This window comes from Megascapheus bottae, chromosome 29 (genome assembly GCF_031878675.1).
Source record: "Megascapheus bottae isolate mThoBot1 chromosome 29, mThoBot2.hap1, whole genome shotgun sequence".
NCBI lineage: Eukaryota > Metazoa > Chordata > Mammalia > Rodentia > Geomyidae > Megascapheus > Megascapheus bottae.
This window is the reverse complement of record NC_143537.1, coordinates 5,426,295-5,444,210: the sequence shown is the minus strand read 5'-3', so window position 1 is coordinate 5,444,210 and position 17,916 is coordinate 5,426,295. Positions and strand designations below refer to the sequence as shown.

Sequence of the window (17,916 nt, the reverse complement as noted above, 5' to 3'; positions counted from 1 at the left end):
ACATCTGGTTTGTTGGGGTTTTATCACCATCCAATGGTGATAAAGTGGATAAAAACCAGAGTGGAGACCTACAGGCAGATCCTTCCGAGGACAGATTTGAGCCTCTGACTTGACACTGTAAGGCGGGTCAGTTTTGGCTCTGGCACCAGTTGAGGTTGACAATTAGCAGGAAGTGAGAGGGCTGACCAGGGAAGATTCTGAGATAGTCTGGGCTTGGTGACATGACAGATAGGCAAAGCCTGTCATGGGTGTCCGAGGAAGTAACGTCAGTGGATGTCACAAGTATTGTGTTCCCTATGGAACGACAGATCCAACCACCTGGGCATGGCACAGTCCACGCTTTCTCCAGCTTCACAGGGAGCGGTTCATACAGGTTTGGGTGTCAATTGATCAGGGCCGGGGGTTTGGCCTAGTGGTAGAGTGCTTGCCTAGCATGCACGAAGACCGGGTTCGGTTCCTCGGTACCACTTACATAGAAAAAAGCCGGAAGTGGTGCTGAGGTTAAAGTGGTAGAGCTCTGGCCTTGAGAAAGTCCAAGGACAGTGCTCAGGCCCTGAGCTCAAGCCCAGGACTGGCAATAAATAAATAAGTTGATCTTTTTTTCTTTTTCTTTCTTTCATTTATTTCTTTATTGTTTGTTTATTGCTGATCTGGTGCTTGAACTCAGGGCCTAGGCATTGTCCCTGAACCTCTTTGTGCTCAAAGCTAGAAGCACTCGACCACTTGAGCCACCATGCTACTTCCAGCTTTTTCTGAGTAGTCTATTAGAGACAAGAGTCTCACAGACTTTCCTGTCCAGTTTGCTCTTGAACTTAGATCTTCAAATCTCAGCCGTCTGAGTAGCTAAGATTATAGACATGAGCCACTGGTGCCTGGCTAAATTGATCTTCACTATCTAGACTATTCATTGTCTATTAATCCTATATAGTCACAGGATTTTCAATATATCCTTTGCATTTTAACTCAGAAACAAGAGAGATTACAATGTAAGTTTTACATTTTTATTTGTATTTATACTCCTTGTATCATTTCTAAAGGCTAATGCCATGGTTGAAAAGAAATTCCTCAGTCCCAAAAAGCAAAAAATATTTACCTACATTTTTCTACCTTTATTATTTACTTATTAACGTCTACTTATGTTCCAACTTACCTAACAGTACTCTACATTTGTAATGGGGCCTCAAATGGGCCAAGTCAGTTCTGCTCCCCACACCTCCCCATTCTATCCCTGTCATCAGACTTGTTTTATGTAAGGGAGTAAGTAAAGCTGTAACTTTTTTTCCAATAACAAATATCAATATCATTTCTGATTAATTTATCTGTCACCCTTATCAACATGTTAACTCTTATGCACAGCTAGATCTTGCTTAGATGGCTTATTCTGTCCCACTAATTTTCTTCCCTAACTGCTGGTCGTACTTATTTTACAAACCATATTATTAAGGATTTAACCCACCCTGGGACAATTTCACTATCCACTCCTTCTTTCTGCAGGCTATTCTGAAGCATTTATTTTTCAAGAAATGCTTTGGAATCAGTATGTTAAATTCCTTCCAAATCCTATTGGCATTTTTTATGAAATTGCATTAAATGAGTAAAATGAATTTTCTAGGGTATCAACATTGTCACAGTATTTCTAGAAGCCAAACGTGTCTTTTAATTTATTTGAGTCCTTTTTTATGCCCCTGAGTAAAGTTTTATCATTTGTTTCACATGGGTCTAATATGTTTCTTGTTAAAATTATTCCTGGGTATTAGTTATTTGGTTGCACTGTGCTATATTTTATAGTGGGTTCATACTGATATGTAACAAATCCATGAACTCCTTCTACTAATATCTGGAGTCATGAAAATAATTAATTTTGACTATAAATCACCTCTAAGGTAAGGAGAGGGGAAAAAAACAATAATGACAAGAAAGAGGAGGAAAAATAGAAAGAAAGAAATGCCTGCACATCTCCTAACTTTCCCTCCTGCCATTCCTCAAACTGAGAAAACCCCATGGCACCATGTGATAAGGAGCCTGGAGAGTTGGAGGGGTGACTCGTGCATACAGAGCAAGAGAAACATGGAACAGACCTGGAACAGATGAAGGGCCAGCTCATGATATCTTCATAAGGACGATTGATTGCTCTTTAAAAAAAAAATCTCATCTAGCTGGACCCTGGTGGCTCATGCCTGTAATCCTAGCTACTCAAGAGACTGAGAACTGAGGATGGCACTTCAAAGCCAGCCCCAGCACGGAAGTCCATGAGATTCTTATCTCCAGTTAACCACCAGAAAACCAGAGGTTAATTGGAAATAAGAGTCTCACAGACTTTCCTGCCCTGGCTGGCTTTGAAAGGCAGTCCTCAAATCTCAGCTTCCCGAGTAGCTAGGATTACAGGCATGAGCCACTGGCCCTTGCCTTTTTAACAGTCTATGTTGGGGAAATTCCTCCTGCTCCCTACCTCGAGGGAGGTGAGAGTGTGGGGAATCTCTTTCCTCCCACGCCATCAGCATGTCTGTGTTCCTCTGGATGAGTCACCAAGAGCCAGACGCCATCGTTCTGGGACACAACATGTCAGGTAGTTGGCGGGAGCAGACAGGTCATAAATCTGTGCCTTGTCTCCCACGGTTACCTTGGGAACTCTGGGGGCACAGCCAAGAATGGGGGCTCTGCAGACAAAGAAGAGGTCTCCCCACCTTGGATGGCAGCAGCTTCCCACTGGGGCAGGGAGTCCGTGTCCTCCCCCACTGAGGCTCCAAGAAGCACCAAGGTCCCCCAACCCAATGCAAAGAGGTAGGGAGCTAGGCGCTCACAAAATGACAGCACCAGACATCAGGGCAGCTGGGATCTAGTCCTGCATTCTAGTCTTTCATTATCACGCAGGCTCCTCTTCCTCGCACTCTCTGAGCGGGTGAAGATGAAATGAAACGTCTGTGAAACTGGTCGATATAAGTCCTGACATCCAGCAAGCAATTATTCAATGCAGATAGCTAGAAGTGTACTGTTTTTTTGTTATTAATAGGGATGATGCTAATTATAATAGACACATATTCCCCTCACTGTAGTTTGATGACCCTTGGGGTTATCTCCTTATTACAGATGAGGAAACTAGACTCGAAGAGATTACTCTTAAATCCTGCTGAGAATGTTGCCAGCTAGCTGCTTTGAAGGATATGGGAATATGGGAAGGACATCCTGTACCTAGCTTACTCTCCTTGTATGACAACCATCCTCCAGATCTTTCTCCAAACTCTACATCCTCTCATCCTCAAATCCTGCAACAAAAGATTCCTGCAGAGCTAGGCACCAGTGGAATCTGCTTTTCATGCCTGTAATCATAGCTATTCAGGAGGCTGAGATCTGAGGATCACGGTTTGAAGTTATCCCAGACAGGAAAGTCCATGAGGCTCTGATCTCCAATTAACTGGGTACTCAGGGACGCTAGCTGGGTCAGGTGTCCACCCTGAAGCTGTAGGGCAAGGGCAGTCTGGATCTGAAAGGTGGGAACTCAGGGGACCACTGTTGTTACAAAGAAAAGTCAAAAGAAAAATGCACTCGGAGTGTGTGTGTATGTGCACGCACACGTGTAAAATTCAGAAAACCTTTGACAAGGTGTTGGTGGTGATGTTCTCTGTGTAATGGAATGAAGGGTGGTTTGCTATTCCTTTTCCTAGTTTTCCTATAAATACAATTGACCTTGATAATTTTTTTTACTACTGTCATGTGTTTGGTATTTACGTAATGAAAATAACAAATAGTTGTGTTGATTTCATTTATTTTCATGGCTCTTGGGCTGGTCATGAGTGCCCTTTGTTCTTACTTACCTGGCCTCAGTTTCCCTGTGTATGAAATAAAGGAAGGGCCACATGGTTTCTACAGTCCCTTCCAGCTAAGTCTGAATGCCCTTCTCTATGTTCACAGCAGCTCGAACGGTGTCGACAAGTTAGATCCTGGGGAATCTGCTTTTATGCAAAGAAAATAATTGTTTATAAGAAGTTAATGTAAATGGGGCAGTTACAAAGTCCAAAAAAAAGAACTTATCATAAGTCAAATGCGCTTCACAGAAAATTAAAGAGATTCTTTTTAGTGATGCCCAGCTAACCAATTTCAGCCCAGAAAACAATCTCTCCCTTCCTTATAGAGGAGTGGCCCTACTATGTGCAAAGTAATATACAGTGAATACTGCATACACGTATGCTGCTTTTAAACCCAATACACACTGCCTAACACCCAGTCTAACCAAACTCATAGCAATTTGTTCAACAGATACCTAGAGACAAACTTCTAGAAGTACTCATTAAATACCTGCTGATGGTTAGAGTCCTATCAAGTCTTTCTCCCCCCCCCCCCTCTCTCTCTTTCTCTCTCTCTCTCTCTCTCTCTCTCTCTCTCTCTCTCTCTGCCAGTCCTGAGGCTTAAACTCAGGACCTGAGCACTGTCCTTGGGCTTTCTTAAGGCTAGAGCTCTACCACTTGAGCCACAGCACCATTTTCTGCTTTTTCTATGTATGAGGAATCCAATACATGCCAAGCAAGCACTCTATTAAAAGGCCAAACTCCGAGCCTATCAAGAGTTTCTTAGAGTCCTTAGCATTAAGAGTTTGAGCAGCTCACTAGGGCATAACCCTTTGACTAAAATACCATGATTTTAGCCAGATTATAGGCTCAGGCCTATAATCCTAGCCACTCAGGAGGCTGAGATCTGAGGATCTCAGAAGCCAGCCCAGGCAGAAAAGTCCAAGGCTCTTGTCTCCAATAGTTGGAAGTGTCATGGTGGTTATAGTGGTATGGTGCTAGCCTGAGTAAAAGAAGCTTAGTGACAAATACTTAGGCCTTGAATTCAAGCCCCAGGACCAGCAAAAAGGAAAAAAAAAAAGACTATGATTTTAATCCAGGTAAAAAGAGGAGAAAGAAGGAGCAACAGGTAGAGTAGTTGTTCTCCACCATCAAGTCTCCACCCCTTGAGATGTGTTCTGACACTCACCAAGCCGTGAGGAAACAGCACATTGGACTAGTAGGCTTTGGCCAAGAACAGAAGGTTAGAAAAGGTCACAGTCTGGGAGTTGCTGGAGGCAATGTCAGAGTAGCGGGATCTTGGGAATCCTAAGAGTCGAATGGAAACGAGGGTTACATGCAGGAAAATAGATTCCCAACAGAAAAGTCACTAGAGAAATAGAGCAATTATAAACATGGATGCATAGACAGACAACCACAGCAGCCTTCCTCCTACACAATTTTTCCAACAGGAAATTCTGCTTACTGGGAGAGAATGAGTGGTTGGAAGGAAAGAGCCCAGACAAGAAAAATCAACCACCTTAAAATATCTACGGAAAGCATGCCATTGAAAGACCACAGTTTCATCCATTTTGCTTTTAGTTATTTTGACTTCCAGATAAATCCAAGATCAACCTGCTCTTTCCAATCATTCATTCATTCACTTATTCATCTAATAAATGGATATTAGTCACTTACTATCCATCTGATCAACATAAAATAAACCTCAGCCGGTCTCCTGAATCCACAAGGAAGGAGGGAGGCAGACAAGTGATCAAATCAATACATGGAGAACCACATAAGCACAAGCCAGAGTAAAAATGAAGGTGGAGATGGATGTGGATTTCTGGGTGCAGAGAGCCAGGACACTTGACCTAACCTGAGGTAGAGAAGAACAGATGATCCTCCTTAGAAGGAAGTGACCTCTGACCTGAGATATGATGACCCATGAGACATTGGATAGGGAGGGAGTCTGAGGAAATGGGCCATTTTTTTATTTCTGGTCCTGGGACTTGAACTCTGGGCCTGAGTGCTGTCCCTGAGCTCTTTTGCTCACAGCTAGCACTGTACCACTTGAGCCACAGGTCCATTTCAGGCTTTCAGTAGTTAGAGATGAGTCACTTTGAACAGTGCTTCTCAGGACTCGGCGGCCCCTTCTTGAATAGCTAGGATGACAGGCATGAGCCACATTCTTCATCCCTCCTATTGAGATGAGCCTGGCCAGACTGACAGTCCCTTGAAGACAGGGATCCCACAAGAGTCATCTCTATAAGACCTTCAGCCAAGTCACTTGTACTCTTTAACCATCTGTAACTGGAGACATTACACTAAAACTTCGTGTCTTAAAATGTAAGCTTCAGTAGATGCACCTAGATTACTTTTTTTTTTGGAGGGGGGGTAATGTAAATTCCTAGACCTTGGTTCCAAACTATTGTAATCTGAATGTCTGGGTCTGGGGCCAAGGACTTCTCCATTTTAAGGCTCACTCTAGGTGACTTTTATTGGCCCGTGAAAATTGATCACCTCTGGCTATACAGGCAAACCTTTGGCTTGTTCAATGACTCTTTTCTAAATTCTTCTGCTCCCAGTGGAGCAGCACCACCCCTACGGAGCAGAGGAACATTCTAAAGTTCTCAGGGGACAACGAAAAGCCAAGTTTTTATACCTACAGATATAAATTCCCCCAGCTTGACTTGAGAGCTCAGTGACCACATTTTATTGTTGTTCCATCTTCTCTTTTCATTCAGCCCCTGGAAATTTAAGTGGAGAAAAAAAGTACATTTTCACTGGTATTTGTCTCTTGCTCTTTCTCTCTTCCTCCCTCTTCTTATAGACCTGGTCCTCTCTCCAGTACCTCCTCTTCCCTCCTAAGGGAATAAATGAATGGTCCCCATGTGAAGTATGATCCTCTGTGGTCTGGTATACAAGGATATACAATACATGTTGATGTCATTGTACTAGAGACAAGAAGTACAGACCACGGGCCCTCTGCCTCACCCATGGAACTACGTTATCTGTTTTCCCCTTTGTATGTTAAGTTCCCTTGGCCAGCTGCATTCTACACATTTATCCTCCCAAGATTGCCTTCACCCAAAACAGCTTGACCTCAGAGTTGGAGGTCTGTATGGATTGGAATATTTCCAGCAAGCCCTGGCCTGTCTCAATATAATTTCAGAAGCTGTGTCTCAAATGCCAGCCCTATTATTTCTGCCAACCTAATCGAATTCTTGTGTTAAAATGAGATAATGCCTCTAAAGCACGGAGCGCACACCTAGCACATAATAAGTTAACAGTGAATGTTAGCTGTTATTAGCTGTCCTTGGTTTTTTTTTCCCCAGTCACTGTTCATTCAGGACCATTTATATCAGAAAAAAAGAAAAAAGGCATTTGTGTATCTGTAATAAAACTTGACCAGTAAAAGGTTGGAAGGGTAGCTGGGAAACAGACTAAATTTGTACATATCTGTAGTCGAGTACTGAATGCTGAAAAACCTGTTCTGTGTTTTTAAGATTATGCAAAATATGAACATTGATTGAGAGCTTTGTAAGGTCCAGGAACAATTTCAGTTAACTCTATCAGTGATGTAATATGGTAATACATAGTTCTCTCACATGGGGCCAGAGGAAGAGACCCTGACCTCTGAGTGTATGGACTTCAGAAGGGCGAGGGAAATCTTTTCTATCTAGAAGTTTCCACAGAATCTTCCTATCCCTGAGTATTTGCTAGGGCAATCCCACAAAGAAAGCAAAACCAGGACGGTTCCTCTTTCTCCTCTCATCTTTTCAGAACTCCCAGAGCAACCTTCTAAATCATGTGATTTCTTTTTTTTTCTTTTTGTTTAACTTTATTGTCACGGTAATGTATAAAGGGGTTACAGTTACATTTGTCAGATAGTGGGTACATTATTTTTTGCACATTGACACCCCATCTTGTGTTTTTATTGTTTTCCTCCCCCTCCACTCCCTCCCAGTCATCCTGTTTCCCTCCCCCTTCCCTTTCCTATTTTAAATAACCAAATAAACACACATACAATATACCAGGTAACAAAGTCAGATACAGTAACCACATGAGATTAACCATAGGGGGAACAAAGAGAAAAGAAATAAAATAGCACATTAAGAACAACAATCACAAAGATAAACCTCTTATTTCCATATCCTAGAGTTGATTTAATGTCCAGTAAACAGCTGAGAAGCGCTGGGCACTCCCCATCCCGCATTCCCGAAGCATCCCGATGACGATGGGCAAAGGAGACTGTCTCTTACCCCCTCCCTCCTTGTCATGCCCCGAGGGCCCACGGTGGTGCCACACACTGTTCCCTAGCAGGCCTACAGCCCATCCCAGCTCCCAGACTGTCACCTCTGCCAGAGAAGAGATGAGAAAGCAGAAAGCACTCTGTGACATTACTTCCCTGACCTAGTCCCCTGGGGCCTGCTCCATCTCTCTGCAAAAGTTGGGTCTTTTGTTCAGATGCCCCCAAGGAAAAGATTCTCCCCCACTTCCTTTAGACCTTTTTGAACTTCTCGGCAACCACAAGAGAAGTCCTCTGAAGGGTTTCTGTGGTTTAGTTCAGAGAACATGAAAGACAAGGAGGAGGAAAGATGGAGAAGTTTGAACCCTGGGTCTTTTACTTATTTTTTTCCCTTCTTTCACTCATACTCCTGTTCAATATCAGACCCAGTTTTCTGCTCCAAGCTCAGTTGTACAGTCACGTTATTCATTTTAAGACTGCTAACTCCGGGAAGACAAGGGAGACCAGCATCAATTCACTTGATTCAGTTCAAGTTCTGCTCCATGATAAATGGTGAAACACTGGATTCGTTCTATTGTCCCCAAGTGAAAAGGGTTACACTGAGATAGAGTTAGCAGAAGAGAGGTTTTAGCAGACAAAAACAAGAAGGAACTGTCTAGAGATCTCTAGAAGGCCCCAAAGAATTTAGGAAAAGCTTAAGATCAAGCCACAGATACACAACCTTTAGCAGATTCTCAGTAAGATCTAGAAGCCCAGATGTTCAAGAACCACTAGTAAGGATAGCCCTTACTAGGGCAGGGCGATGGAGGAAATGAGATGGATGATTGATGGATGATACATAAGTAGATATTGAGAGCTCATAGGTATGAAATTACGAAAGACACTAGCCACTAACATAATAGCAATAATATTCTTCTGTGAAGAGTTTTATGAGCCCTATTCCAGCCGATAGTTGATTCACCAATGTGCAATAGCTCGAGAAACAGAAAGCATTATGCTATGGGAAAATGGACACTGACAGAATGGGTGTAGCTGGTGTACTTTGCCCAAGGTCACTCATCTGGGCTATTAAACCTGGGACCCAAACTCAGAGCTGGTGTCACACAGGTGACAGTAGCAGCAGCAGAGGTATTGAGCACGAAGGGAAATCTGGATAATGATGCTGGCTCTGCCCCCAGCAAATTCCCTTTCTGGATTTAGGATCTTCACATGTGAACTAAGAAATGTGACTCCATGAAAAGTTCATCGTCATTATCTACAAGGAGTCCAAGAATAAATATTTCCTGCTTTACAAGACAGAGGCTGTCTATTGCTACTACCCAATTTTGCCCTTATATGCATGAATACAACCATAAATAATACACAAGCCAATGGGTGTGGCTCTGTTCCAGTAAAACTTTATTTATAAAAAAAAAAGAACAAATGGGCATGGCTATGTTTTAATAAAACTTCCTTTACAAAAAACAAGGGCATGGCTGTGTTCCAGTAGAACTTTATTTACAAAGCAGTGCTGGATTTGATCTAAGTGCTGTCACACTTTGGGTTGGTTGGTTGGATTAGGAGTATTTTGCTTCTTTTTTTCAATACTGGAGTTTGAACCCAGGACTTTACACATGTTAGGCCAACACTTTACCCCTTGAGCTCAGTTTAGTTCAAAGGCTTTCGTTTGCAGGCCTTGGACTATTTTATTTTATGTTATTTTACTGTTTGTTCCTGGTACTTCAGAGGTTCATGATCCTGACTTGTGACACTGGATCTGGAGGGATGAAGAGCCAGCTATAAGATGTCTAATGTCATCACCTTTGATGAAACCATACACACGTGGCTAGAGAATGGAGCCTGGCTGGGCTCTTTGGCACAGTAACTAGTGATATGTGAGACAGGATGGTCTTGTGCTCTGGGTTCAGAGACAGCAACCTTTAGGATTCCAGGAGAACCTCCTGGGGCCTCACCGCCAGCCGGCTCAGGGTGTCCTGGGCTCTCCCTAGACACAGGACACGAATCCAGCCTGCTACCTCACCCTCAACCACTGCAATTACCACCCACAGAAGCCACTTCGCCCAGAGTGGGCTGAAGTCTTCTCATTCTTGGAAACCCCTGACATACAGCCTTTGTAGGTTGTGGAGATGCCTATGCTGCCGCCGCCCCTCTTCCCACACCGACATACCCACTACCCAGAGGAAAAGACACTTCCTGTCTCTTACCTGGGACAGAAAGGGGCACCAACCCCAGTGTGCCCTGTGGAGCAAAACCTTCTGCCTCCAATTCCTTTTCCTTTTCCAGCCTCTTTACTCCCATGCTTCGTGTACCCGTCGTGCTGTCGATGGCCCTGAGGCCTAGGCAAGTCATCTAACCATTCTGAACTGGCTTCCTCATCCACAGAAGTATGTAGAATGCCAGTGCTAACTCAGAATGTTATTGTATGAGTTAAATAAGATAATGCACTTTGACCCAGTGCCCCGCACTTAATAAGCCCCTGATAACTCCTGGCTAATAGATTGCCGTTACTTTGCAAGCGTTAGCCATTTCATCTTCCCAACGAGAAGACTTCATGATCTTTGTTTCAAAGAAAAGAAAGCAGGGTGTTCAGAGTAGTTGTGTGTCTCTGCTGCAAGGACACACAGACCACAAATTAGAGGAAAGACATACATAAACCCAGGTCTGTTGGATTCTAGACTTGTAGTGCTTAAGTGTTGTCCCCCATCCAAGGTCACATTAGTAGTTATGAAGGATGGAAGGATTTGAATCCATGTCCGCTCTCAGCTCCTTGGCAGGCTGAGTGCTCCCTTGGGAAAAGGGGAAACTGGGCTACAGCACAGCTCTGCAGAAGCTTTTCCTCCCCACCCAACCCCATGTCTTTGCCTTCCCTCTCCTCCCTGACCTCTGCTTGCTCAGGACCTCATTCACATTCTCTCTTCTGCTGCAGTTTCCTTCAGGCTAGCAGGACGCCTTCTGCTGCACTGGTGTTCTTCCCTCCTCCCCTCTCCTCCTAATCTCAGTTGGAACAGAGAGACGGCTGTAAGCAGCTCTGGAGCCAGACCAGAACGCCTTGAATACTGATGTTTCTTAGACACCGTCCAGCCATGGCCCTGTCTGGGAATCCCTCTGAACCTCAGTTTCCTGTCTTGTCAAGTGGGGATCATTCTTCCCTCAGGCACTCCCTGGAAGGTGTTTGGCCACATCATCCCTCCAAGCTCCATGGACGGACAGTGTTAGCTTATCATTTGCTTAGCTGATTCATCCTTTACTGACCCAGTGCACCTAGCATGTGGTACCTTGCATAAAATGGATGCTCCTGTGGCTGTCTGGTTGGATTGGAAACTGGAGAGAGCTAGGAGTGGAGAACCAGGCAAAACTGCATGGCTAAAGGTGAGAGGTCTCCTCTCCTAGATGCTCTAAAGCACTCCTCAAATCTGTCAGCCTCAGTTTCCCCACCGGTCACCCTGAGTGATGGTTTCTCCTACAGAGCTCACAGAAATAGCAGTTCGTAACTTCCGTGCTTTCTGATGTAATAAGATGGATAATGAAAAGATTCTCCTTTCCCAGGCCTGGAGTGAGTCAGAGCTCTGTGCTTGGCTTTGCCCCAGGGAGTACTGAGAAAATGAAATATTGTCTGTATCCTTATGACACCTAAACAAATGGCCAATTCCATGGGTCAAAAAATAGCCAGAAGGGTTAAGAAGCATCTCCAGTAAAGGGAGGGGGCAAAGGTCATTTAGTGACAGTCCTGCCTGCCTCACTACCACTGTTAAAGCTAATACCTGTTTGCTTTACAAACGGGTGTTTGTTTTGCCTTTGTAAAAGACACCAGTAAATGACAGCATGTCTGAAATCTGCAAAGCTTTTGAACTCCTCCATCTGGCTCAATAATCTCTTCTACATCCAGATACCTGAATCAAGACAGAAGAGTTTTCACCTAAACAACAAACTATTCTCTTTCACAAGAACCATAAACCAACTCTGAATCTCAGATTTGCTCTTTTTTTTTTTTTCTTTTCCTTTTTCTTTCCTTCCTGGCCTTTTGCCATCACAGAGAAATGTCTGATAGGCTGTTTTCACATTGCAGCTAGTTCCTGTGATCATGTACACACAGCCTCTGGGAGATTCAATGGGGTGTTGCTGGCTGTTCAATAGCTGACGAAATGAATGCCCAGGGTGGTGGAAAGCAAGCCAGCACGGTGGAAATGTAGACTTGGAACTTGCTCTGGAGCTATCCCACCCTTCCCCTACCCACGTTACTTTCCCTTCTTGATTAAAGCAGTTCACGAGTGACTCCTCCCTAGTCAGAAGGGCGTGGATGGCAGTCCATCCTGGCCCCTTCTGGCCCAGGAAGATGAGTGGAAGGAAGGGTGGTAGTGGTTTATATTTGGGGCTGACTCTGGCCGGCAGGGAAAGTTTCAGGTATTTCAAAGGGTGACCTGGATCTGATTAGGACATCATGAACCACAGACCAAAAACAGCCTCTCATTTTCACTAAGGTCCCTGGCAAAAGCTTGCCCAAGTTTTCCTGGTCTCTTGAGTTCCCTCGTGTCAAGTCATGAGTGCCTACCTGCAGCCCAAGTCCCGTTCTGGGAGCCCAACTGAACACCAGCAGGGCTCAGGAGTAGCAAAATGGCAGCTATTCTTTTCCTCTGCATGTGTCTGCCATGAAGTGGTGGACACGGGAGAATTCTGAGAGTTCTTCAGATCGACATCTGTGTGACTATGAAGCTCTTGTTTCAAAATCTTGAAGTACAACTTAGGTCAGATTCAATGAATCAGAAAAACAATCCACTTTCCAGTCTGTCTCTACCACTGATTTACAAAAGAAGCTCCTTGAAATTGTTTATCAGGGGCAACCGAAGGCTCTAGGTGAAAATTTCAGGTGTGCGAGGACTGCCTTTAGATTGACAAGCTTAGCTGTGAATCACTTGAGTGACCTCGGCTCTCCACACTCTTAATATCAAGTGATAGTGATTATCAAGGTCAGAACCTCAAAGCCTAGGTTTCAGGCTGGGAGCTGGAGGGAAAGGAGAGATCAGACTGGACCTGTTCACCTCCAGCAGCCACTGTCCATTGCTCTGTCACACGTCCAGGCTTTGTGAGTAACTCTTGGTGGAAGGGCATTTTTTCCTCTGTCCATGGGGAATGGCTGTGCCTCTTTGAAAGAACCCCTATGAGGAAAAGAGGGAAGAATGAAATACAGAGTTTGGTGATCAGCAGGAGTTGAACAATTGGGAGGCCTTTCCCGGTCAGGTCTCCACCACCGCTCCATGTCTACCGGTCACTCCACACCTTACCTTGCCCCTGGGGAAATGGTGTGCAACTTTGGAAGAGAGCCATGAAGGGTTTTGAGTCTCGGCTCTACTTTTTGATGGCTGTGTGGACTTGGTCAAAGGGTTCTACCCCCCCCCCCCCCGTAACTCGGTGACTCGGTCACAAAATAGAAATGAGAATAGGATTATTTTTCATAGGACCATGAAAAACTTAGCAAAAAGAACTTAGTATACTTTTTTAGGACATAAATAAGTGTTGGATGGGTGGGAGGGAAGGAAATGGGGACCAAGACATGAGAAAGGGTATCAATGCATGTGAAGTAATACACCTTCTATCTGGTGAATGTAATGTAACCCTTCTATTAATTACAATAAAAAATATATGGAGGACCAGGAGTTTGGCCTAGTGGTTAAAGTGCTTGCCTAGCATGCATGAAGACCCGGGTTTGATTCCTCGGTACCACATACATAGAAAAAAAGCCAGAAGTGGTGCTGAGGCTCAAGTGGTAGAGCTCTAGCCTTGAGAAAGTCCAAGGACAGTGCTCAGGCCCTGAGCTCAAGCCCAGGACTAGCAAAAAAAAAGATATATATATATATATGGAAAAAATAAGTGTTGGATGAATGTTAACTAATACCAGGAGACAGAGGAAGAAGGATTGAAAGATCAAAGCCAGCCAGCTGGTAGCTGCATGGAGATAAGGCAGAAAGAAAGAAAAAAATTGATAACCCAGTAGCTTGGCAGACTCTCTCTCTCTCTCTCTCTCTCTCTCTCTCTCTCTCTCTCTCTCTCTCTCTCTCTCTCTCTCTCTCTCTCTCCCTCTCACCTCCCAGCTTCTCTCATTTCCTTCCCATCTTGACCCACATATCATCACTTCAGTGGCACCCCCATCACCCTAAACATTTGTGTCATCAGATGGCCTGTCATGTAATTTGTTTATTTACTTATTTACAGTCTGTCTCTTCCCACCAGAAGGCCAGGTCCCTGCAGGGGAACCATCCATTCCTGCAACGGCTGTAATACCGTGTCTAGAACAGGACAGGGATGGAAAGTGGGTCCTCAGCAATAGTTCACTGCAAGATGAACGAACAAACGAAAGGAGGAATGAATGGAGAGATGGATTGGTGGGATGGATTGGTGGTCGGATGGATGGATGGATGGATGGATGGATGGATGGATGGATGGATGGATTGGTGGTCGGATGGATGGATGGATGGATGGATGGATTGGTGGTCGGATGGATGGATGAACGGGTAGATGGATGGTTGACTGGTGGATGGATGATGCATGGATGCGTGAGTAGATTGGTGGATAGGTAGATGCATGGATGGATGGGTTGAGTGAGTGAATGAATGAATGAATGAAGAGAAACCTCCAAGTTTTATAAAGACCTAAGAGGATGCATCTGGGGAAATAAGCTACGAGAGCTGTTCTCAGCTGCGGCCACAGCCTGGATTTTCCCCCTCTCGTAGGGACTGGACAGATCGCACACCCCGCTGAGAGCGCGAGCAGCAGAGGTGAGCACCCCCACCCCACGTCTGGAAGGAGAAGCGCCCCCGGGGGTGGAGCGGCGGGACCTCACCCCCGGGTCCCCCCCCTGTCCTCCGGGGGCTGGGGGCGGCGCGGGGCGGCGTCGGGGCTGCGCGCGCCGTGGCTGGACCCGCATTGCCCCCTAGTGCCGCGCGGAGTCAGGGCGCCGGGCTCCCCGCCTGATGTCACCGCGCGCCGCCGGCCCAGAGGCGGCTCGTGGAAAGCAGACCCTCCTCGGCGCGCAGGGCGGGCGCCGAGCCGGGGAGCGCACGCCGGCCGCGGGCCCCGCAGCCCCGGAGCCCCGCAGCCCCGGAGCCCCGCGCCCCGCAGCCCCGGAGCTCCGCAGCCCCGCGCCCTGCGCCCCGCAGCCTCGCGCCCTGCGCCCTGCGCCCCGCAGCCCCGCGCCCCGCAGCCCTGCGCCCCGCAACCCCGCGCCCTGTGCCCCGCAGCCCCGCGCCCTGCGCCCCGCAGCCCCGCCTCCCCACGCGCGCTCCGGACGCGGACCATTGAACTCGGAGCCGCCGCCTGCCTGCCTGGTCCCCTCTCCTCCTCCTCCTCCGTCTCCTCCTCCTCCTCCTCCCGACAGGCGAGCCGGCCGCGGCGCGGGCAGCCCCCGTGGACATGCCTCCCCGCCCGGAAGGCGCCCCCGGGAAGGAGACCACGGGCACCGCCAAGTCCCCGGGCGTCTGAGGACCCCGCGGCCGCCCCACCGCCTCCCCGCCCCGGCTATGGCTATGGAGGGCCGACGCTAAGATGAATCCCGACCCGAACGCCAGCCGCCACGACGCCTCCGCGCCCGCCCACTGGGGACAGCAGCTGAAGCATGCCAACCTCTCCGGCCCCAACCAGACGGCCGGCGGCCCCGCCGCGCCCCCGCCCGACGTCACCAGGGCCGTGTCCGTGGGCCTGGTGCTGGGCGCCTTCGTCCTCTTCGCCATCGTGGGCAACATCCTGGTCATCCTCTCCGTGGCCTGCAACCGCCACCTGCGGACGCCCACCAACTACTTCATCGTCAACCTGGCCGTGGCCGACCTGCTGCTGAGCTTCACCGTGCTGCCCTTCTCCGCCGCCCTCGAGGTGCTGGGCCACTGGGTGCTGGGCCGCGTGTTCTGCGACATCTGGGCGGCCGTGGACGTGCTGTGCTGCACGGCCTCCATCCTGAGCCTGTGCGCCATCTCCATCGACCGCTACATCGGGGTGCGCTACTCCCTGCAGTACCCGACGCTGGTCACCCGCGGGAGGGCCAGCCTGGCGCTCCTGAGCGTCTGGGTCTTATCCACGGTCATCTCCATCGGGCCCCTCCTGGGCTGGAAGGAACCGGCCCCCCACGACGACAAGGAGTGCGGGGTCACCCAAGAACCCTTCTACGCGCTCTTCTCCTCCCTGGGCTCCTTCTACATCCCCCTGGCCGTCATCCTGGTCATGTACTGCCGGGTCTACGTCGTGGCCAAGAGGACCACCAAGAACCTGGAGGCCGGAGTCATGAAGGAGATGTCCAACTCCAAGGAGCTGACCCTACGGATCCACTCGAAGAACTTCCACGAGGACACCTTCAGCAGCGCCAAGGCCAAGGGCCACAACCCCAGAAGCTCCATCGCCGTCAAACTCTTCAAGTTCTCCAGGGAGAAGAAAGCAGCCAAGACCTTGGGCATCGTGGTGGGTATGTTCATCCTGTGCTGGCTCCCCTTCTTCATCGCCCTCCCGCTGGGTAAGTTGGGGAAGCTGGTGGATGGGATGCATTTGCTCTAGGAAGTTTTGATTCGGGGTGTTGGGGGGGTGGAGGGGGGGCGGCTCTGGTGCTGGGCGCCTTCTTGTGTGTGTTTGGAGATGGGACCACACCGGGTGGTTCTGCAGAAGGCTTCTGCAGGCTGGAGAGCTGGCTAAGAATCAACCCAGGTGTTAGTGGAATGCACTAAGGTACTAGGTACCTGAAAATAGAACCACCGGAGGAAAATGTGGGATGTGAGGTGACTCACTCGAGCCAGCTTTTGGTTTCATCATTAAAAAGGACACCGGGCTGGAACATCACACCGGTGCTCTTTCGGCAGAGGCAGGCGTCGCTAATGCAGCATACCAAATAGTTTGTAGTTGCTGCAGGAAGCAGAGAGGCAGCTCGTACGCAGAAAGGAGGCGGCAGCGTTCATTCAGCAAGTCCAGGGCTCTCACAGAGAGACCACGCTTCCCCGGGCTTTGCAGAGGCTGCAGTGTCTCCCCCTCTCCTCAGGACGCCACCTTCATTAGCAGTTAATCAGAGCCTTTTCCAACCACACAGTCCCCGAAGGGCCTTTTGCTTTTCAAAGCTGGACATTTGAAAGGGGAGATGAATGGAGGTGGTCACACATCCCCAGTTTTCAACCCCAGTATGCACCTAACTCTGGCAATCTGTCACATGTCCGGAATTCAATTGTACTTGACCCTCCCTCACCTTCAGCCATACAAGGTACCGAATCCTGGCAACAGGGAATTCAGTGCATCCTTCCCCATGTATCAAAAACGTGTCCATCTGATTTGGTTTGGCGGTCCTTACTAACAGAATTTATCCAAAAAGCTACCAGATTTCTTGGAAGGAAGGAGGTGAAGTCTGGTTAGGGAGGACACCTGGAGTCGGATATAGGGAGATGCTGTGACATGTTTGGGAAACCCTGTCCCTTCTCTGAGGCGTTAACCTGCTTTGATTTATTCTCCTGTGCCTGAGGGAGACTAAAGCAAATGAATGGAGGGAGGGCTCATGACATACTCATGTGCTGTAGGATTGGAAGGGGTGAAAGACGGCCCCCACCACAGACTGCAAACACCTGCAGTACTTACCAAGGTCTCAGGCAATCACCAAACCCCCTCAAGCAATGAAAATCCTCAAGTCATGCTGCATTCAAGAGAAAACAGTGAATGGAAAGAAAAGCAAGCTAGGAAGAGTGTTACAAGTTTCCATTAAAGAAAAAAAAGGAAAGAAACAAAAAAGCTGTTTAACCTGCTCTCTCTATGACCTATTCTAAAGCAAGTGTGTAAGCGGAGGCCATTCAGAAATATTTTCCATTAGTGTTAAGCAGAAAGGGCTCAGAGTTCTACTCTGGGGAAGTCACATCCCACTGCAGAGCCCTTTTCCAAGGACTCGGGGTCCTT

General features: G+C 47.6%; 1 protein-coding gene across 1 annotated transcript in view; it reads left to right on the top strand.

Annotated features, from left to right (window-relative positions):
- Positions 1–17,916, top strand: part of Adra1b (adrenoceptor alpha 1B) — a 65,153-nt gene that overhangs the window by 23,371 nt on the left and 23,866 nt on the right. Inside the window, exons 3-4 of the mRNA XM_090320811.1 lie at positions 14,739–14,783; positions 15,383–16,504. Of these exons, the coding sequence (XP_090176937.1) occupies positions 15,550–16,504 (955 nt within the window). The 5' untranslated portion in view covers positions 14,739–14,783; positions 15,383–15,549. The remainder of the gene's footprint in view (positions 1–14,738; positions 14,784–15,382; positions 16,505–17,916) is intronic.